Below are 23,624 nucleotides of genomic sequence, written 5' to 3' on the forward strand. Positions count from 1 at the left end.
TCCAACCCCGGGTCTTTATAGGGCACACAACATGTATTACTAAATTTGGAGCATAGTTTAACGGTGTTGGCACCAAGATTAGTGGCGATCGTTCGTGTGAGACTCATAGAGCCTTTATACTGTTTTATTAATGAGATATATCTCGAATCAAATCAAACTGAATGATGTTATGAAACAACAATATCAATCTTCCATTCTCCTAAAGAATCCAACCCTGCATGGGTCTTTAGCATATAGGGCACAAAAAAGGTAGTACTAAATTTGGAGCATAGATTAACGGTGTTGGCACCAAGATTAGTGGCGATCGTTCGTGTGAGACTCATAGAGCCTTTATACTGTTTTATTAATGAGATATATCTCAAATCAAATCAAACTGAATGATGTTATAAAACAACAATATCAATCTTCCATTCTCCTAAAGAATCCAACCCTGCATGGGTCTTTAGCATATAGGGCACAAAAAAGGTAGTACTAAATTTGGAGCATAGTTTAACGGTGTTGGCACCAAGATTAGTGGCGATCGTTCGTGTAAGACTCATAGAGCCTTTATACTGTTTTATTAATGAGATATATCTCGAATCAAATCAAACTGAATGATGTTATAAAACAACAATATCAATCTCCCATTCTCCTAAAGAATCCAACCCTGCATGGGTCTTTAGCATATAGGGCACAAAAAAGGTAGTACTAAATTTGGAGCATAGTTTAACGGTGTTGGCACCAAGATTAGTGGCGATCGTTCTTGGAGACTCATAGAGCCTTTATACTGTTTTATTAATGAAATATATCTCGAATCAAATCAAACTGAAAGATTTTATGGAACAACTTAACAATATCAATCTTCTGTTCTCCTAAATAATCCAACCCCGGATCATTATAGGGCACACAAAATGTATTACTAAATTTGGAGCATAGATTAACGGTGTTGGCACCAAGATTAGTGGCGATGGTTCGTCCGAGACTCATACAGCCTTTATACTGTTTTATTAATGAGATATATCTCGAATCAAATCAAACTGAATGATGTTATGAAACAACAATATCAATCTTCCATTCTCCTAAAGAATCCAACCCTGCATGGGTCTTTAGCATATAGGGCACAAAAAAGGTAGTACTAAATTTGGAGCATAGTTTAACGGTGTTGGCACCAAGATTAGTGGCGATCGTTCTTGGAGACTCATAGAGCCTTTATACTGTTTTATTAATGAAATATATCTCGAATCAAATCAAACTGAGAGATGTTATGAAACAACTTAACAATATCAATCTTCTGTTCTCCTAAATAATCCAACCCCGGGTCATTATAGGGCACACAAAATGTATTACTAAATTTGGAGCGTAGATTAACGGTGTTGGCACCAAGATTAGTGGCGATGGTTCGTCCGAGACTCATACAGCCTTTATACTGTTTTATTAATGAGATATATCTCGAATCAAATCAAACTGAATGATGTTATGAAACAACAATATCAATCTTCCATTCTCCTAAAGAATCCAACCCTGCATGGGTCTTTAGCATATAGGGCACAAAAAAGGTAGTACTAAATTTGGAGCATACTGATTAACGGTGTTGGCACCAAGATTAGTGGCGATCGTTCGTGTGAGACTCATAGAGCCTTTATACTGGTTTATTAATGAGATATATCTCGAATCAAATCAAACTGAGTGATGTTATGAAACAACTTAACAATATCAATCTTCTGTTCTCCTAAATAATCCAACCCCGGGTCATTATAGGGCACACAAAATGTATTACTAAATTTGGAGCATAGTTTAACGGTGTTGGCACCAAGATTAGTGGCGATATGGTTCGTTTGAGACTCATACAGCCTTTATACTGTTTTATTAATGAGATATATCTCGAATCAAATCACACTGAGTGATGTTATTTAACAACTAAACAATAGGCCTACTAAATGTCCATTATCCTAAATAAACTATCATTACAAAACTAGCTAGATTAGGGAGTGTATAGCCGCTCCGAGGAACGTTTGCTATTTTCAATTCCCTGCTTGTACCTGGCTTCACGGAGTAATTAGTCCTTTATAATGATTCTCTTCATTCCGGAGCAATGTACATGACCTAATGCTTACGAACGTACTCATGTACTGAATACATGTGTCAGGCCCCCCAAGCTCCGCCATTTTGTCCGGATCCATTAGAAGACAAAATAAGCCCCCTTGCATAATTCATGAGCCCTATGAATTATGCATTCTGAAGGATGCTCCCCACGAAACGTGTACTGGAATGATGTTCACTACATGGTAAAAGACAATACGCGTATCAGCGTAATTAGAGAGGTCAAATAATCTACTGTACGGAATTATGGGTAATTTATTCATCACGCTGCGCGCTAGCAACGCAAGTGATTCAGCGAATCAGCGTAGATTATTCTGTTGCGATCACCGTTAGGTGAAATACGCGCTCGAACTTGTATTATCGATCACCAGTATAACAGCTGGTGTACCCAGAATGCATCGGGAAGTGGACCTCTCGTTGTTGTGTTGTTGTTGTTTTTTAATATGGGGGAGTGGCCTTAACTTCATTGAATAAGAAATACTGATATTCTTAATGTCTCGATCTTATTTCCTTTTTAGTCTATCAATAACTGGGTCTGTTTTTGTTTTATTGAATCAAACATGCTATAACCCATATAACAACATGATTCTCTGGCTATGATTATACATTTCAAATATGCTAATGTATAAAGTTTCCTTATTTTAGACAAATTATGTGGCTAACTGGATGGTTTTTCTCCACCCACTCTCATCGTACCTTAATGATTCCCTTTCTCTCTCTTTCTCTGTCTTTCGTAAATTATCTTCTGCATGCAACTAACAGTTTGTTGTCTTGACTGAACAACCTGTTGCAGTTCCTTTCTGTCTCACTTTCAGTCGTAATACCATTCATTTACATTTACTCGTTATCAACTACGATCAACCATTGATCCATATTCACTCCATTACTGTCCACATTTCACTTGGATTATCTTCACTTTTCCTTTTTGCAGCCTTTGCAGGAGCTTTGAACATTTTTAATGTAGAGACCAGAGAGATTGGAAGATATGATAATCATTTTATTTGAATTGAAAACGGAAAGTGAAACTTTGTTTTTCAACATCTTGACATATTTTTTGTTTAAAGACAATGGAATTTAACACTGGAAATTTTGAATTGGGGCGCCCCCCCCCCCCCCTCCAAAAAAAACAAAAAACCCTGAAGTGGTACCAGGGTTAGTTAGTTGGGAGGCCCATGTCCTTTATAATTTTATTTTTAGGAATAGTTTTCTCTTTGTTATCAATTTGACATTGGCATACCGTTAATTTCACTGGGAAAACCACCCCCTTCCCTTACACATCAATACTGCCATTACTTCTAGCAACAGTAATTCTATAATTCAAAACGTTTTCATTTTCTAAACATATGGCTCCGTTTAGTCTCATTTCACAACGCCCCCTATCGTCAGAGCATGGTCAGATTCAGCAGCCTAACATGTTAGCCTATGGATGTTTTTTTTTTAAATCGTTAAAAATTCATTTTTTGTTTAAACGAAAAGCACATCCACCCCGACGTACGTTATCACTAGCTCTTTCATTGGAGCCCTCATGTCTCATTGACTTTTGAAAGTTCACCCACCGTAATTTTTCAAAATAGGTTGCAAGCTCGTCATTGCCTATAATACACATGTGAAACAAGTCTAACTTTGGACTCAGTTTACCAAGCGATTTGAAGATTATAGGTCGAGCACACGAAACATAAAAAGCATGAATTATCATAGATCACTTCTGCCTATTTCATTATGTCCATTTCATCCAACCCCCCACCGTAATTTTTCCATTTAGTAAAAGCAAACATTTTGCCGAGTTTAGCAAAAACATGAATATTCATGAACGGTCAGACAATAAAGCCTTTTAGTACGTAACGTATAGTGAATGGGAATGTGCGATGATCCGTTCAGGAGGTAGAGGTCAGTGGTTTGTGCTGGCAATGTTCACGCGAGCGAAAATGAGACAATCGGAGCAATATGTCCTTCTAATATAAACAAATAACAAATATAATATTGTTTACACTTTTGCAACCTATTACATGGTCCATTTAGAAACAGCACCAGGAATAGGATAACAAGCCCCCCCCCCCCCCCCCCCCCACCCCCTGTTTTCTTAAGCTAGGAAGTATCAAAACATGATTCTATTAAAATTAGCAGTTTGGATACAACAGGCAATGATGATTAGCAGTTTCCATATTTAGTGCATTTAGAGGGTTGTCTTTCAAACCTTCTTACATACAATACTTGAAGCAGCAATAATGTAATAATCTACAAAACTTCAAATACAGAAGTCCATAGACTGAGGTAAATGAATTTCAACATGTATAATTATAATTAAAATATCATTGATTGATTCAATCTTTGATATAGACTGAGATCTTTATCACTCAAATTTCAAGGAAATTTCTTTCTGCCCAGCACTCAGTTTCATCCTATAAGATGGTAGTTGACATTGTTAAAATGTCATTAATGTTTATTCATTGATGATTAGTTTAATTATTTGAAAGTTGACAAGATGATAAATTCATTAGCTTTTTTTAAATGTGGAATTCTACAAACATATAATACAAATAATAAATAAATAGTATGTAAATATTCAAGTTTAAAACCATCTCTACTGTCCTCTTTCATTATATGAGGGGGCATCTTTAAGACGTAGTCCCATGTAGATGTCTTCTGCATTCATCGATGAAGTTGTAGGCTAGTTTTCAGAAGAAAGGGCTGTGATGATAACCCAAGTCTGTTGAATGGAAAATGAAATAAGATACAGTGTATAAGAAAATAAACAACAACTAATAACATACAACCTGATACCTGCTCTGACAAAAAGAGGAAGGACTAATATTCACTTGGGGTTCTAGTGGGAAAACCTAAACTTTTTTTCCTACAAGACTATTTACTGACCACATGTTAGATTATTTCTGATGATCCCATTAAGACAATAGGCCTGATGGAGCTTGGATCAGACAAGTATGATATAAGTAATAGTGGTACATGTACAATGTACTTGTAATGTAAACTCGTGGTCATAAATGAATAGTACTCGGTTTACATAAAATGACCAAACAACTTGGAACAGAGAATGTACAGGAAATAATGCTATTGAAACATACGTTATGTAGACTTATATTTCATGTATATTGACATTTTAGTTTTAATCTAAATCACAATTGTGATATTCAGTCAAGTATTCTTTTACAAGTCAATGGACAATGAAAAATATAATTGTCAGATCTATAACTTTCTGCATGATAAATGTGTTCTACAATAGTTTATTGGGGGTACCTACATGGTATATTAGCACACTTGCTTGTATGAAGTGCAGTAGGCCCACATCTCTAGATATGATTCTGTCAATATCTGTTCTTTATTCCTCTCCTGGGTTTGTAATCAGCATGCTTTCATCATCCACTGTAGAGAAGCATCATCCTACATAAGAGAAAGCAATGTAGGTACTTCAATTAAAAAGTGATAATAATAGATACATATCAACCATAATTCATCGTATAAACAGACTTTCGTTAATCTTATGTTGTGTTCTTCTTCATCTTCATTGCTCAAGAAGTGAAAGGACCACTTACAAAAAAAAAGTAATGAGGGGTCCTGTGTATACCCTACATGTATGATCATTATCATTATTATGTAGTGCTTTGAATGTGCATTACTGGACATCGTTCTTCTACACACAGGACCTCCTGTAAATAAGGACAAATCCCTTTGTAAACAAAGAAAGGGAAGAACTAGAATAAAATATTCCCTCCACTATACACACTTGAAACATACACTTAGTTCCATTTCCTTTTTAGTGAATTAATAGGTGGTGGTTTAATATTTGTGTGCTAAATATCCTGAAAATTTTACCTGCATGGGACTTTCAGCTTCATCTTGAAAATATAAGAAATGTTGTAATGTCTACTCATCATTTAACTCCTTCCAGCTCTTCATCAGTTTCCATCTGTTGGAACAAAAGAAAACAAAATCAATACGACAATCAAGGCGTCCATTTCTCCTTAACAAAATAAAAATAGATCTAGCATAAAAGCTATTTTTCATGTCATGGTTGGCCTTAATTTTGATATAGTGTGGAAATCAACATTCCAATTAATGGACCACAGTACAAAGTAAAATCAAATGGAAGATTTAACGTGTGCCTCAAAAAGTGCTTTATATGGCCTATAAATATAAAGTAGTCTCAAGTAGAATTGGTTTATTAAGACAAGAAGAAGTAGACTTCATAAGTAAACATAATTGTGGACAAGGGGTCTTCTCTTACACAAACAAATAGATTTATCAACATGAACTGCACAATTCAGAGAAAAAAAAATCTCTAATATATTAAAAGTAATAACAGGAGTCAGAAGCGTACGCAGGGGGGGGGGGGGGGGGGTTGGGGTTAGCCCCCCCCCTACCTTCATTTTTTTTTTATGTGTATGTTTTTCTGGAAACCCCCCCCCCCCTTTTTTTTTTTTTTTTTTTTTTTTTAATACAAAAAAAATCCAAATGGATGACCTAACCCCCCTCCCCATGCTTATTTAGTGGCTGGCTGAGTCGTTGCGAAATTGTTGGTCCGATTTCAAAATGTTAACCCCTCCCCCTTGAAAAAATCCTGCGTACGCCACTGATAGGGGTCTAGATCTAGATCTAGTAGTAAGGTCAAGGTCTAGACTCTAAATGATAACTTGACAAGCATGCTGGACCCACACAAAATCTAATTATTAAATAAACAAATCCTAGTGTTGATGTGTTTTTTTAATACTTTTTATTAATAAGTTCCAGGTTTACATCTAAATGAAATAGGATTTGGAGTTGTTTGATTATCAATGGTCACAGATAATTTTGGTCTAGATCTAAATAAAGTTGACACGGATGCAACTGAGCGAACGGATGGCACTGATAAGTAAAGCCATCAGAGTCAACATCTACTAAAGATTTTAACAAGAATTAATCCACTTGGATTATCAAAAAAATCATGCTTCAGAGATTATTGTAAGGTGTAACGTTAAATCTAGATTTAAATTAAATCGATGATTGGTGAATTAGATTCATGATGACGATCAAATCTGAAATAAAACTTGATTAGAAAGTTTGATCTTGATGCAGATGAGCACCGAAATTCCCCGGGGTGGGCCTGCCGGAACGGCCGGGCCCCTAACTGGAGTACTACTAGGGTGAAATGATGGCAAACCGCAGTCAAACTACTTCATGACGATGAAAATCAAAGTTCAATTTCAAGAGCAATAATTTCCTAGTCTTTTCCCCAAAAATCTGTTGAGAACGGTCTCACAATGTAACGAAATTACCGTACATCACGAAGACTATTGCAGCTTTTTTAAAATTGATGACTAAATTCACTTAATCTACTCATATTTCAATCAAGTACTCACCCATTCTCAATGAACTAACTCTTCTCAGTTTGTGCGAGTGTAGTAGCGTCGTGCATAAATCTGCATAATTAAAGTGACGCGCATGAGGTCAAATATATCATCCGGTTTCTTAAACGATACTATCGATAAAATACATATTCATGAGGCTCTTATCCAATCAAAAAGCCGCCTCGGGTGCTTATTTTGTCTTCAAATGATCCAAAAGAGGCGGAGCCTAATCCCATTCGTCTGCATGGTTTCCGCGCGTGCTGCTTTCCGTCTAGTAATTATATTTAAACGTCTTTGACATGTGTATATGACAGAGTACGCACGCCGCACGTCTGTGACGTAGGGAATAATGAATATTCATATCGCCGTTAATCTTGGTGCCAATATATGAATTTTACACTAAAACTAGAGACTAAATTTTAGTTCAAAGTGTCTACCTATGGTGTATTCAAAGTTGAACCATTGTGCTCATGCTGTAAAACTTGGCTGTATGTACAGTACACCACGGTTAAATTAAACCATAGTCTTCATTATCCAATCTATTCGAAATAAAACATAAGTAAAATAGTAAGTCATATGTGCTTTAAAATAGATTTATTGTTAAGCTCGTCAATAATTTGTGAGCTTGTCAAATCAAAGTAAGTTAAAACAATTATGTATAAACAGAGTCACCTAGCAAGTAGCAGATATATGTGGTTCATGTTATTATTATCATTTTATTTCATTTCTTTATTTAATCATTTGAACGAAATTACAGATGATTTCCCGAGCTACTTGAATAGTTTGTAAGTCAAAATCTACAGTACATTGCATGTTTTTCTTTTCTTAGGGTGAAAATGAAGGGGGGGGGGGGGGAGATCTACCAATTTGTCCCTATACTTCATTGATTTAATACCAATCTCAGATTTGAGAAAGCAATTAAATCTGTTATGTGTTATTGGGCTTTCAAGTTCAAGAGGGGGGGGGGTGAGTACTATTTTTTTTCCTTCATTTTGCCCCGGAAATATAACAAACGCGCCGACCGATATTTGTGTGTATACTACTTATTTAAACACCCCCCTCTAAATTTTTCTGTTTTTTGTTTTTTGCCAGGGCCAGGTCGGGTGTGGGGGTCGGGTGTTGGGGGCGGGGCCAATATTTATTTTTTGTGTACAAAAGGAAAGTAACATTACCATCTTTTTTTAATCTGTTTTTTGCCAGGGGGTCCGGGCCCGTCGGGCCGCACCCTCCGCCCCCCCCCCCCCCCCCCCCCCCCCCCCCCTCACCGTGGATCCGTGCCTGCTAAATATGGGAGTATTAGTTTTCGGTAACGAGAGAGAAACTCGACAGAGATTTTTATTAATGACAAATGATACTCAAAGATACCATACTATTAGAATACAAGATAGTCGGAATCTTCTACAAGGATCTGGTGGGGAATGGAAAAGCCTTATTAATTTGCAATAGTTTCCAATATTTTGGTTTCATAATGAGTAATATATACATCCAAGAGCCCCCAACGAATGGAAAGGTAATATCATAAACATTAAGAATATATTTTGAATTCATTTTGAGCATTTGTATGAAATTGGGTCTGTTCTGAGCTGTGTGGTGGATATTGATGTGTAGTCCCATACCTGTCTAATTGTGTAACGCCGACTAACGTCGGTATACAGTGCGTCCCAGGAAAAACGAAACCGAGAATTATCAATGTTTTATCATAACTTAATCACAATTATAATTAATAAATGACACATATTTGTAAAGCTTAGATCCTCCTCTTTCATTTGATGCAACTCGTATGATTCACGCATGACATGAGTGAGTGATTAAAAACAATTTGAAGAGGGCACCCAAAAGTCATTTGGCGGGCGGTAGATCTATCTGAATTTCAAAGAGAAAATCACATTTCTAGAAAGTTCTTCTTTTGCCTTTTCATATGACAACTCAATCAGGAAAAATGAATCAGGAATAACAAAGTTCTGTTTATTTAAGTAATGCTTGCATTTCCATAATTTGATTAAACAAATTCGTTTTCACTGGCTGCCTGCTGTAGCAAGAAACAGAGTTGACTGTCACTTAACTCCGTTTCGTTGCCGATCAGCCATGCATCAAGTCTTTCTTTGAGCTTAGCACGGCTGATCGTCAACGAAAGGGGGTTAAGTGTTTTGTCAACTCTGTTCGTTGCACTCCAGCAAAGCATAGAGAGTCATACTCATAGACCAATAGGGATAATAATACCAACAAAAATTGGAAGAGCCACTTTATTCCTTGTGTTATCTATTGTTTTTAATAATTTCTTATGCTATATAGACTATGTATTTCTTTGTTTTTTTAACTTGTGTATTTTATTGTTTTTGTTGTTTTATTTGATTTCTTACTATATTTTGAATCCCAAAATAAACACCTTCACTATAAACAAGACCAAATCAGTCTAACCAATGTTTGATCTCTGTTTTGGAAAAATGAGATTTTCATATGTTTTGTACACAAATCAAGAAAATGATTGATTTTGGGGCTGACATGCAAAGACAAAAGGTCATGTGACTTTGTAACAGTAGGTCCGATTTTCAAAGAAAAAGAATCAAAAGATGCGCAAGACTCAAAAGAAAAAAAGTCAGCGCAAGATTCTTTTGCATAAAAAATTATCACAAAAAATGTAGAGGGGGGCTTCTAAAGCCCCCCCCCCCCCCCCAGGCTATAGGGTTAAGTGGCAACAAAAAGCACTCCCTTAATACACGACACATCTAAAGGAGTTTGATTTTTAAAAAGTTCAATTTTGAAACACAACTGATTATTCTAAGCTCTGCTTAGCATTTCACTGCAAACATTTTTTCTCCCAATACTGGTTGATCAGGTTCTCCTGAAGACATCATGTGGGGATTTGGACATAGAGCTGTGGACCAAGGAGGCGCCCAAGGCATGCAGGAACTTTATCCAGCTCTGCATGGAGGGCTACTACGATGGCACCATCTTCCATCGCATCATCAGGAACTTCATGGCTCAGGGAGGGGACCCTACAGGGACAGGTGAAGGAGGAGAGTCAATCTATGGTCACCCTTTCAGAGTGAGTTACAAAAAGTAGTGGTGGTGGTGGTGGTAGTAGTGGTAGCGGTAGAGGTGGTGGTAGTGGTGGTGGTGGTGGTGGTGGTGGTGGTGATGGTGGTATTGGTAGTAGTGGTAGTAGTAGTAGTGGTTGTGAGTGGTAGTGGTAGTGGTAGTGGTAGTGGTGGTAGTGGTAGTATTAGTAGTAGTAGTAGTAGTATAAGTAGCAGTAGTAATCATCATCTGCATCATCATCTTCATCATAATCATAATAATGATAAAATGATAACCACAACAACAAAAACAATAAGAATAGTAATAATAATATTATTTATAAGTGCTTTACATGTTACAAGTAATAACATTTATCTATCATATTTATTTTCATATACGGTAGATGCACTTCACTTTTTTTTCAAATGATCAAAATCCAAAGAGGTCAAATTAAAATTTCAATCAAGCTTTGATTTATTCACCCTTTTCTTTTACCCATAGGATGAATTTCACTCCAGGTTGAGATTTGTGAGGAGGGGCCTAATTGCTATGGCTAATGCTGGTCCCCATGACAACAGCAGCCAATTCTTCATTACTCTTGGTCCTTGCGAGCATATACAGGGCAAGCACACCATATTTGGCAAGGTATGGTGACATGAGTTTTTATTTTTAGCAGATTTCGTTGCTTCCATTGATCATATTTCTTGACTGAAACAGAGATGAAATATTTTCATTAATGCCTACATAAGTTTAGGTAGCAGTTTCATTGATTAAATTTGAAGGATAAAAAATTGGAGTTTTGATGCTATGGTTCTTTGTCAACTCATTGCCTACAGGAACCGGGCGGTTATTTTATTAAGCCTATGGAAATTAAGCTTAAGTGTGAATTCAGTAGGTTGCATTTTTTTATTGGGCGTAGCTATCTTCCATTTTAGTAAACTGCAAATGCATATATCTGCTTTACTTTCAGGAGTATTACGCATGCGGTACGCTATTCCAATTCGTGGCTGGGTTTAATATTCATGACAAAAAATTGAGGTTAAGAATACCCGGTACACAACACAAAGTTTTTAAAAAGTCGTTTATTTTAGATTTCAATTTTAGAAAACAATTCTGAAATCCATTTGGTAGTTGTCGTCACTTCAGTTATTATATGTATCTAGCCTATTATTATAAGAACAGAAAAAGTCTTGCAGCGGTTGACAAAAATAAACAAGTGAAGAAGAAATAATGAAACAACCGTAGGAGATACAAAACATATGAATATAGCCAATCAGTATCATCCATTGATCTGATTAGCAAGTCTTTGGATTAATTTGTTTCTTTGCTTTACTGGGATATTGCAGCATACTGTCAAAAGAAACTTCATAAAGAAATAAAAGAACAAATGATCTAATTATTTTTCATACAAGATTTGCTGTTCTTTCGTTCTACTTTATTAGATTGCAGGTGATACCTTATACAATGCTGCCAAGCTAGGTGAAGTAGACATTGGAGCAGATGACAGACCAGTCTATCCACCCAAGATTAAATCCACCCAGGTAAACAAAACATTTTTTTAAATAATCAGGTGGGCTGTATCTAATACAGACCACCTTATATTTTTGTTAAAATTGCCTTTATTATTTATTTATTTATTTATTTATTTTTCTTATTTTGACCCACTTTTTTGTTAGCAAGATAACTTTGAAATGGTTCAATCAAATGCTTTGATATTTGGCACACATATGTATAGGCATATGGACAAGACACGGTAAGGTTTTCAACCTTGACCTTGACTGATGACGTCATCTAGGCGCCATTTTGTGAAATTTTCTGAACCAAAAAGTATTTCTCTTCATATTTATCATGATCAAGGTCAATATCAGTCCGGTTAATTTCAGGTCAAAAAACGTGCGCGTGCGCGTACGTCCGCGCGTCAGTGCTTTCGCAAAATTTGTAAATGCTCAAAATCGTCTAAAATTTATTTTGCATACGTTTCAGGTCATATTAAGCATTTTATAAAAAAAAAAAATCGCGCGCGCGTTTTCGCGCGTAACACCATTACAAATCATAGAATCGCCATTTTTTTTTCTTTCATGATATTTCTCATATTTTTTCAAGGAATTTGATACCATGTTTATCTCTTTATGACCATTATTAACAAGATGAGCGTAAATTCAAGATAAATGTCAGTGCGCGCGAGCTCTTGTAATACATAACATACATGGGCAAAAAAATGCCTATACACAATCCATTATAGCTCTTTGGGATGCACCTGGACCCCAATTCTGTTTTAATATTTGAAAAGAGTATGAGTCAGAAATATGATTTCATGTCTCATTTGGCCATTAAGTGTATCGTGACATCATCTTAATGGCCTTGGAACTCAAAATACGAATTTGCATATTATGACGTCAGCATATTTATGGAAAATTGATTGTATCTCTGTATATATTGATTGATTTTCTTCAAAATTTCAATATGTTGTAGCTAAGATAATTCTCTACAAGTTCAATAGTAACCCTTTTTCATTTTGATGACGTCATCAGAGTGAAAATTTTGATTAAAGGCTTCATGTCAGAAATTTCATAATTTGCGTGTTATGACTATAGAAGGTGAATTTCGTTCACGTAATGAATCTACATGATAGTGTTTTTTAAGAATTTTCAAGCAGTATCTTGCTTAATTTTGCTCTTTTTTGTTTTCAAATTTAAGTTGACCAGCCCACCTATACTTGTTCCAAACAAGTATTACGTCTAGTTATATTTGCTTACATCTAACACTTACTTTATCAGAAGTCTCTAAGTGCTCTACAATAAGGCAGCATAATTACCCTCAGCAGTGCAGCTGTTACGCGCGCTGCGTTTCAAGGAATAAATTCCTACAAGGTACCCATTTACTTCACCTGGGTGGAGTGTGGCAAATGTAGATCAATGTCTTGTCAAAGGAAATTTGTGCCACGACGGGACTCGAACCGTGGACCTTGTGATCGACAGTCTGGTGACGTATCCACTCGACCACGACACCTCTAGAGAGAATACTTCCCTTTACCGGTACATTCATTCTCATCACCATTATTTAGTTCAGTCTGCATTTTCCTCTTTCGAGGAGTTACTGATATTTATTATGCTTAAATACTTTCAGGCATTTTATTAATTCCCAATCATGCATAAATGTTCATTAATTACTGGATGCCCTAGGAATGTTTTATGTGAGGACACTTTTTTCAAAGAGTGCGCCATTGATCGGATATTTTACTGTAATTACTGAGACTTTTATATCCACTCTTTTAGTTTTGGCAACATCCCTCACCATAATTGAAATGAGAGCTTGAAAAGGAAGAAAAGGTTTGTTTACTCTTGATTTTATTTTGTCAGGTCCTTGCCAATCCATTTGATGATATCATTCCTCGTCAGCTGAAGAAGAAACAGGAGAAGGAAGAAAAGAAGTCCAAGAGTAAATCAAAGGCAACAAAGTAAGTCTGGAGAATATATAATTTCTGTCCTGTGTTTACATTTTCAAAAAGATGTAATAAGAAAAAATCAATTGGTATAATTATTGCTTCAGTACTCACTATTTGATGTTTTTCTCAGGCCATTGAGTAAAAAGGTTGACAATTAGCATTATATTGCCCTATTTGTATCATGACGACCATATGTGGTCATTAATTAGAGTTGTGAGCCTGCTCTTATTTGAGGACATAGAGTACGGTTAGTAGAGGATGATAACAAAGCAGAAAGCTTGAACACTTTGATAATCTGGAATTGAAACTATTCATTCCTTCTGACTGTTATTGGAATTCTATAATGTTCTCATTTGGAAAGGAAGCTGAGGAGAATGAGGATACTGGTTTAAAAAAGAGTAACCACAAAGTAATTTTGTTTGAAAGCAACACAAATTTTTACAAATTTCTTCCTTCTGTCCATTATCAGAAACTTCACCCTTCTATCGTTTGCAGACAAAGCAGAAGATTGTGAAGAAGATGAAGTTGTAGCTAGCCAGTCTTTAATATAAACGCAATTCAATTCTTCTGTCTATTATCATTTGGAGAAGAGCTTATGAAAAAGTTTCATTGTGTGAAAATGAAACCATTTATTCCTTCTGTCTATCATCAGAAAGTTCTTTCAATTTAATCCTTCTCTCTATCATCAGATACCTCAGTTTCCTCCCAACTGAAGTAGAAGCAAAGGAGGATAACCAGGCAGAACATATGAAAAAACCTTTCATCTTGTGAAAATGAAACCCCTTTATTCCTTCTGTCTATCATCAGAAACTTCAGCCTACTTTCATTTGGAGAAGAGGCGGAGGAGGATGAGGAGGAAACAGTGATCGCCAGCTCGTCTATGAAGAACAAGAGCAAGAGTATGCATGATTTGGTCAAGGATCCCAAGCTTAGCTCAACCCCAGCTGTAGAGATAGAGAAGTAAGTATCAACAGGAATATAGGAGTTGTAAAGTATTTGTAGTTGCGTTGTATTTATATTTATTAGAAAATGTAATTCACATGGTACACAAATATTTTGTTTTACAATATAGGCATAATAATTATTACAAATATGGAGGGGAAAAAATTATTTGAAAGATACTTGGAAACAATATAAATAATTGAATAAGTATGTTTTTATGCATAACTTCAAATTAGATTAAATGTTCCGAAAATGACAAATGGTAATTCATATAAAATCTTTTGTGTTGATAATTAACTTATGTATTGCATTGATTATGGCAAATGATATATGGGTAAATCTTGTAGCAGTAATCATTCAGAAATTACAATGTAACTTTTTTGGGGTCCAGTTCGAATTGTCAGAAATTCATTCTCTGGTTGTTGCTATATTCATTTTATATCCCCTATTAATATCACAAGGTTGGGGTTTAGAAATTGCTTCTTTGCATTGTTTTGAAGCAAGAAGACCATTGATGCGCATTAAAGCTCAAACCTGAATCCATAAGTTTCTTGTATCTGTAATAATAATAATAATAATAATAATAATAATGTTCAATTCTTATATAGCGCATATTACAAAATTGTCTCTATGCGCTTAGATACGAGAGAGAGAGAGAGAGAGAGAGAGAGAAGAGAGAAAGACATGAAGAATATTGAGCTTTCACCGTTTAGCAATTACAATTATCAAATCAATTACAAAATTCACATGTTTACTATATAAATTTAAATTTAAAACTGGCATGATCGAAACAGATATGTTTTTAAGTCGGATTTAAACTGATGTAGTGAAGGACAACGTTTTAGAGACTCTGGAAGATTGTTCCATAGTTCTGGTATGGCATACTGGAAAGCACGGACTATCCCGATTAAAGAAATGTTGTCGTCAGTCATAATTTTGAAAGTACATATAAATGAAGTGTTACGTACCACATTTTTGCACCAGTTATCTTTATGGTATCCATCAAGAAGAAAAAATGTCATACTCACCCTCTGAGGTATTAGACCTGTGCCATCATTTCTCTTGATTTAACCATTCCCAGAAATGTCTGCTTATTTCTCATAATTATCCCCATTTTATATTTCTTTTACTACTGAAATTTTCAGAGAGGAGAAACCGTCAGATGAGGAGAATGATGAAGATGACGAGGATGGTGAAGAAGAGGAGTATGAGAGGAATATAAGAGAGAAGAAGAAAGAAATGGCGGACAAGATTCGATCCAAACTCATTAAGGAGACAAAGAAGTCAAAGGAGACGGTAAAGGACTCACCGAAGGAAGAGAAACCATTGTCAAGAAAGCAAGTCAGATTCTTTTGTGTTTGTAGTAAATAATGATAATAAAAATTTGGATTATATAGCGCTTTAAAGCCCATCTGTACTAGTGTACAGGAGGGGATTAGACGACCCTGCAAGGTCACTGGACAGGTGGTTTTCTCATCAAATCAACTCTCAATTAACATAAGAAAAAGAGGATCATAGGGGACCAATGGTCACCGATTATGCATTGTTTGTTATATAGAGGGCGCAAGTAGCTATAAGTAGTGCAGTGGGGCTTTAATACAGAATACCGTCTTTAAGTGCTTTACAGATATTATTACCCTGCTTTTGTCATCCTACCAGGTCTTCATTTCTCTCCTGGGTATTGAATGGCAAATGTAGATTAATGCCTTGCCAAAGGACATAAGTGCCGTGTCGGCGATCGAAACCACGACCTTTTGAATTTCAAGTCAAGTGCTTAAATCACTCGACTACGAAACTTCTAAATAGGTACCTGGTAGGAATTTATTTCTGGAATACTTGTAATGCTTTAGGACAGATGGGCGGAAGCCAGGGTAATAATAGTAATTTGTCGCCATTTTAATTTATCCCTCTGGGATGTATATTTGATAATGGTAATTATTATGATATTGTATCATCTATCTATAACTTCTAGTTCAAATCACACAAGGAAGAACAATGTAGATAAATAAAGAACATAAAATTAAAATTCTCAAAGCCAGACTTGCTTTTCAACTTGTGTCTGAAAAAGAGGTTATTTTTAGATGCGTTTTCTTAATTTGAATGAAATGAAATGATAGCATGTTTTGGTCTTATTTTACTTTCTGCAGGGAAGAGCTGCAAGAAGAGTCGAGAAAACTGAAGGAAGAATTAAGAGAAGGGAGAAAACGGAAGCTAAAACAGGAATCACAGCAAGAACAGGCAAAAGTAGAACAGGAAGAAGAAACCAAAGAAGGTAGGATTTAGAAGTAATTGATAGCATCATCAATGCATTGACAGTAATCATTTTGTCCATCCAGTCTGTGGTGTTTGGGTTGATTTAGGGCGATGCGGGTTACATGTATAGACTGCATATAATTTGCTTTCGTTTTATCATGAGGAAAAATTAGGTTCTCACATTTCCGCTTTTTTTATCAAGTTGGGATCTGCGTGTAATGTTTGAGTCAATTATATGATATGTATGATGCTGGAAGTCTTCCAAGAGCCGGAAACTCATTTTCTTATTGAATTGAGCTTTTTAAGTGTTTTCCAACTGCATCTATGTGTGTTAAATCAACAGAAAGCTATTTAGTTTCAAATTACACAGTGGGAAGTAAATGTTTTTCTAATCATGTGCAAAGATAATATATCTATTGAACAAACTAGAGATACTTTCTTTTTCATTTATTTGTAATTCTTCAGTTTATTTTTACCTAAATATTATCAGACCCTGGTCATTTGTGTTTGTAATCTCAAGTCGATTTGTGAAGCAACTCATGTTAGATATATTAACAAAGAACAGAATGATATTAACAAAGAATATTAGGTCAAAGAAAAGCAAGGATATTTGAAGGGTTGTCTCTATTTGAAGGTATTATCTGACATTTAAATTATCCCCTCATTTGGTTGGTGGTGTGTTCATTGAATGTTAAATCAATCATTGTTCTTTTTTTCCTTCAAATCGCTCTATACTCCAATGATAGATGGTACATTATAGGTTTTAGAGAAAGCAGAGTTAAATATTAAAGCAAATGAGACATTCAGAGCTGGGAAGTTATACTGATTGTAAGTACAGTCAAGCCTGCTTTAGTGACCACCTGTCTACAAAGACCACATTTTTTGTTTCCCTTGAAAATGGTTTCTCATTGAACATGTACTAAAGGAACCTGTCTGCAAAGACCACTTTTTGTCTTTCCCTTGGGCAGTCACTATAGACAGGTTTGACAGTATTTCTTACTCAAATTTGAGAAGGTTTCTTACAATACTCATTTCTTAAGATACTCATTTGCTTACTCTTTGACGTACTACACCTGGGTCAGGAGGGGCATACTTTGGTGGGATACCTAGGGTAAAGATTGCTTCATTCAATTATTTTCAGAGGAAACTTCAGGCCAGGGAGATGAACTGGAAGAGTTTCATGCTCAGAAGAAGAAGTTTAAGGCCAAGAAGAAGACAATGACCAAGAAGGGATCTACAAGGGAACAAGAGGCGAGTATAGAGAAAAATTGAACTACTTCTAGAACTTATTAAGTAACCTTATTTCTTTTACACAAATGTTTTATATTCATTCATTTTCACTTACATGTATGTGATAGATAATGGCTTGCCATTTCAAGAGAAGATGACTTTCAAAGGAGTCTCCAATCAATTCATTTGAACTTTGTATCTCAATATGTGCTCTTAATGATGCCAACACTATTATTTACAATAATGATATATCATTGACTTTTATGTGTGTGAATGTATGTGTTGTATCATAGTGGAATTCAATCATTTGATTTGATTTAATTTGATATCTTGTAAAGACATGAACATTGAAGTGAGAAAGGGCAGGGGAGGGAAAGATTGGTAGTGACTAAAATATGGCATCGTCGGTGAGGAGCATGCATAAACTCCTTGAATATAATTTGATCTCGGTATAGCACACTTTTTCTATAGACAACAACCCAATTGCCTCTGCAGTAGTATTCAATGGCTCAAGAATTCAGTGACGTTGCCGGGGGAATGCAATTCAGCGTTGGGTCATAGGAATGAGAAATCAAACATTTGTCTGAAATGAGAAGGGCTGGGGTGAAAACTGTTAGTTATTGTAACACATTCAAAATAAATGCTATTGATTGCAACTCAACTTTCTTGCAACGCCCTACTAGTCTCCTAAATGTCCCAGGATTTTGTTTGAATTACAGTTTTAACAATTAAATTAAGTAAACTAGATCTAGCTTTTATCCTCCCCCCCCCCCCCCTCTCTCTTTCTCTCTTACTAATGGGGCCTTGCAAGAAAGTTGAGTTGCGATAAATTGCAAATTTGCAATTTTTAATCGCAAGACTTACGCTTGATTCAGGGGATTTGCAATTGATTGCAACTTTCTTGCAACGCCCCACAAGTCTAATAGGGAAGAGTTGTTGAGTGCAATGAATCCTTCAGTATGAACTTTAATTCTGTACACAAGACATCACACGTAAAGTTCATCGGCAATGATATAATAAATATAAAACTGTTTTTAATAAGCCTGAATTCACGTCAACAAGCATGTATGCCAAGAAATGCTTTTGCAGAAAGAGCAGTCACATTTACAGGCAAGTGCAGCCTTAAAATTTAACGTGCCAAACTTATTCTAGTAGGGAAGAACTGTAGAGTATATTGAACCATTCAACATGAACTTGACCTTCCTGCCTCACACATCCTACAAAAACAACTTTACATCATTCACATCTGGCAATGTAATACAAGTACTCTCGAAAAAGCTTCAGTCATTTTGACATATGCCAAGAAATGCACAAGCAGGAAATATGGTTACATTTATCAGCAAGTGAATTGAACTTGAACTTGAACTCTAACTTGAATATGAACTTATCCCCTTTGTTTATCCTTGATAGGTCTTTATAATCTAGAAATGAAATGAATGTGGACTATAAATTAACAAGGCATAAATGAGCCTGCCTTGAAGGGATGTTGGTTGGATCGATGGTTTATTTTATCTGACTGCTAAGAAAACTTTATAATGCAACCAGGGACCAGCGGCTTTAAGTTCTTTACAAGGGACTTGGTAATGAGGATTAATGCCTTATCAATTTGCACTAGCAAATCCACTTGGTTTTGAATACAGGTCCTGCCAGTTACGAGACCACTTCTCTACCACTGAGCTATTTTGCCTTTTCAAGAATTGTATCTAAAGTCTCTAAGTATTATTTGATTTGACTTGATTTCTGGGGAACATAGAGCATGACAAACTAACATTCTAAATGATGAATTGGTAGTTATGTCTTTCTTTATCATGCTTTTGTATAGTACATTACTTACATGATTTTTATGTAATGTAGTTGATTGTGCATGGCCCTCATGTAAAACAGTGTTTTCACCACTGATGACGCGTCTGTTGTTAAATGAAACCGACTGAAATTAGAATAGAATGAAATTGATTTCATTCCTTTGCAGACATTGGCAATGTTGGCTAAGTTCCAGAATAAACTGCATTCGGCCATCTTGAATAAGAAACCAGAACCAGAGAAGGAGGATAAAGAGAAGGAAAATGAAGAGAAGGAAGAAGGTGAATACAGGGAAGGGGAAGAAGAGAAGAAGGAGGAAGGAGAGGAAGAGGAAGGAGAGAATTGGTAAGTTTATATCAGTTGTATAAGTATCGCATGGTCAGGAGTTTGATATAACAATGTATAAGGAACAAATAACTTCAGAATCTCCTGATTGCATTATGAAGACAATAGGTACAACCTATCAAAACGGCGAGCATGAGCAATTCTTGTTAAATGTAATGTAATGATGATAGTTAAAAAGACATGTCCTGCTTCTAGTACACTCCCCATCATTTGAGCTTACCTTGCTACCTTGCAAAAAACAAAAGAACTAAACAATTAAAGTTTTATTGCATGTTTGTGCTCTGTACCGTTCTCTTTTCAGTGAGCATCCCTCCTGACTGTACCTCTCATATTGTCAGTTTGAAGCCAGAAGGGCATTAATTCTGTGTTGAAATACACGTAGATGGGTTAATGTCTGCATGGTTCTGAACAGATTATAAATCATTTCATGAAATAAGAATGAAATAATGCTTGTTAGTAAGCAACCAGACGGCCGACCGCTTTATGACCTCTCCGAGGGACCTGGTAATGAGGATTAATGCCGAACCAAAGGGCACTAGCGCATCAACTTGGGTTTCGAACCCGGGTCATCGGATTACGAGACCACTGCTCTACCGACTGAGCTATCGCGCCTCCAAATCAAATATTGATTTGAAGAAAAAGAAGTGATTTGTTTGTCTATTGTTTTTATTTGTGTGCTGTTGATCAACATCTTTCGATTCTAGAACTTCTTTGATCATAAAATCAAAGTTTCCCACTCTCCCTCTCCTGTATCATGACAGGAACTCAGAATAAGATAGTGATTCTTTCACGGAGCGATTAGCTTGTCTGATTTCTCATGTAATTAGAAAGTAAAATCAGGTAATTAGGAACAGAATGTAGGTCAATAGGAACTCTTTGTCTGACTCAGGTTCCATATGACCCCATTCTTTAGGTCATCCAGGACAGCTTTACACTTGTCATGTGGAATCCTGAAGGCTCATTCAGACACGGGGGTTAACCGCGCTAACATTTCGGTTGCTTTCTGCGCCTCTCGAGATGGTCGCTCATTTGCCACATGTGTGCTTTTGCACAAAACACTGGGCAAAAAGTACCGTTTAACACCTGGTTAGAGAGTGGCAAGTGTAGATTATTATATCTTGGCAAAGGATACCAGTGCTACACCAGGGCTCAAACCCTTGACCTATGCACCCCAGTCAAGTGTTTAATCCAGTTGACTACTTCCCGAATATTGCCTCTTGCCTTTCATTTCCCCAACACAATTTTGCTGTAGTTGTATTTTGAGGTGGTTTACCATGTTGCGTGTGAATGGGGCTTAGTCTTGGTTTTATTTTGTCTATGTATTGCTTGAGTGATTGTCCCTTATGGGATGTGCTTCTTTGTCATCTTAATCATGTGGCAAGGTGCTGATCGATTATTTGTTCCATCATGTCTGAAATTTTGTGCCATTCTGTGAATTTTCAAAACTACTAACTTGTCTTTTTTTAAATATTCTTTTTAGGTCTTTCCATTATATCTTTACATTTTTTTCTAGCCAGTAGTAATATCTTTATATAACCTTCATATCTTGAACTGTGTTTCATTCTTCTTTGATTTTGATTCTGATTTTGATTATGAGGTAAGAAAAGAGTCAAAATCAAAATCAAAGAAGAATGAAACACAGTTCAAGATATGAAGGTTATATAATGTTTGCTTTGTCTTTCTTTCTTTTTATTGAATACATTATGCTACTTTCAGTAAACAACTCAAAATATCTGCAATCATTTCTTTGTTTCACAAAAAGTCGATCTTTCCTTTCAGTGACATTTTTGTAAACATCCTCTAGAAAAAGTTGTTTTGTTTAATTGTTCTTCCCATGCTAGGGACTGTCTTCTTCAACATGCTCTAAAGAAAACAAAATATCTGTTTTTCCTTGTCTTTTTAATGACAATTTGTTCTGTCTTACTTGCCTTTTTAGTGACTACATTAAACTACTTCCTCTGAAGAAAGCAAAATATTTGTTTTTTTCCTTACCTCTTTTATTTCTCAATTGACCACACTTCATATCAGGTCCTTGTCTTGGCACCTGATCAAGTTTTTACAATGAGTAATGTACTTAATGGTCAAAAAGGCCTTGACATAGTTTGTCTTAGGTTTTTATTCTTTCCTTCATTCCCATGCCATCGTAATTTTAATTCCAGCTGTCATAGACGGAATCTTTTTTCCCAGGAGTTGTTTTTGTTAGATCATCAAGGTTTCGTTGGTTTATGAAGTGGTTGACTGGTTGTCTATCATCTTTCAAACTCTGCTCTATTTATGTTTCTTGTTGTATCATTTGGGAGTTAGATTCTATGCTGTGTGTTGACACGATGCTCTTTTGATGAGAGGGGGTAGGGGGTGGGGGGGGGGGGGCTCCAAGCATCTTCGCTGCATCCACTAGAGATAGAAGAACTGGGGAGTGTTTCACAAAGACTAAGATCAACTATAAGTTGGACTAATGATTAATGATATTTTTGTTCAAGACAAACAGGAGTTGTCGTTGACTACATCACGATCCACTGACCAAACTGCCAAATTGAGATTCGCATAGACTTAGTGATCTCATATTAGAAACATTCATAACTTTCTTATATTGGATCGATTCATTTCAAACTTTCACCATTCTGTTTAACTTATTTTTTTGCTTTCATACAAATGAACTTATTACAATGTTTAGAAGCCCTTCAATAGCTGTATATATTGCTTGATCCAGTCGTATCATATTTCAGATCATTGCATTAGGGATATGCCTGTAATTATGTGTTCCATTTAGGAAATATTTTGACACTTTCTCGTCAAATTAAGTTCTTCTTTTTTGACAGACGTTGGGTTTGACCTTGGTTGACCGTCTTACCTGTATAGATACCTGTCCAGCTAGTAAATTGACCAGTCAGTCCTTATTAACTCACAGATGTTTCAGGGGAAACATAGTGGCAGACAGCGGAAATGCAGAACTTCTTGTAAACGGTGGGAAATGTCTGTGGGTTAATTGACTTGTCTAATTGATCAGGAAGAAAACCAAAATACCTGTATGCCCTCGGCGCAGCTATTTGAGATTTCAAATTTGTGTCAAGCAAAATCTTTTTTCAGCAAAAAGAAAAAATGCACAAAAATAAGCTAAAAACCAGAACAAAAAGAACTGAAGGATTGTATCAAATTCAAGATTTGTTTTCTAA

At 35.9% G+C, this 23,624-nt stretch overlaps 1 protein-coding gene and 1 long non-coding RNA gene across 2 annotated transcripts in view; one reads left to right on the forward strand and one right to left on the reverse strand.

Moving 5' to 3' along the window:
* Window positions 1-4,686: 4,686 nt before the first annotated feature.
* On the reverse strand, window positions 4,687-7,504 carry LOC115925132. The gene is made up of 4 exons (XR_004064554.1): window positions 7,431-7,504; window positions 5,908-6,001; window positions 5,336-5,475; window positions 4,687-4,786 (listed from the first exon to the last, which is right to left on the reverse strand). It is a non-coding gene; the product is annotated as an uncharacterized LOC115925132 (long non-coding RNA).
* Window positions 7,505-8,808: 1,304 nt separating this feature from the next.
* LOC105447388 (spliceosome-associated protein CWC27 homolog) overlaps window positions 8,809-23,624 on the forward strand; it is a 31,596-nt gene continuing 16,780 nt past the window's right edge. The window contains exons 1-10 of the mRNA XM_030988407.1: window positions 8,809-8,928; window positions 10,255-10,464; window positions 10,938-11,081; window positions 11,879-11,977; window positions 13,796-13,893; window positions 14,689-14,841; window positions 15,969-16,160; window positions 16,971-17,095; window positions 18,218-18,327; window positions 20,276-20,451. Of these exons, the coding sequence (XP_030844267.1) occupies window positions 8,887-8,928; window positions 10,255-10,464; window positions 10,938-11,081; window positions 11,879-11,977; window positions 13,796-13,893; window positions 14,689-14,841; window positions 15,969-16,160; window positions 16,971-17,095; window positions 18,218-18,327; window positions 20,276-20,451 (1,349 nt within the window). The 5' untranslated portion in view covers window positions 8,809-8,886. The remainder of the gene's footprint in view (window positions 8,929-10,254; window positions 10,465-10,937; window positions 11,082-11,878; window positions 11,978-13,795; window positions 13,894-14,688; window positions 14,842-15,968; window positions 16,161-16,970; window positions 17,096-18,217; window positions 18,328-20,275; window positions 20,452-23,624) is intronic.

This window comes from Strongylocentrotus purpuratus, unplaced genomic scaffold (assembly GCF_000002235.5).
Source record: "Strongylocentrotus purpuratus isolate Spur 01 unplaced genomic scaffold, Spur_5.0 spur5_contig_840, whole genome shotgun sequence".
NCBI classification, from domain to species: domain Eukaryota; kingdom Metazoa; phylum Echinodermata; class Echinoidea; order Camarodonta; family Strongylocentrotidae; genus Strongylocentrotus; species Strongylocentrotus purpuratus.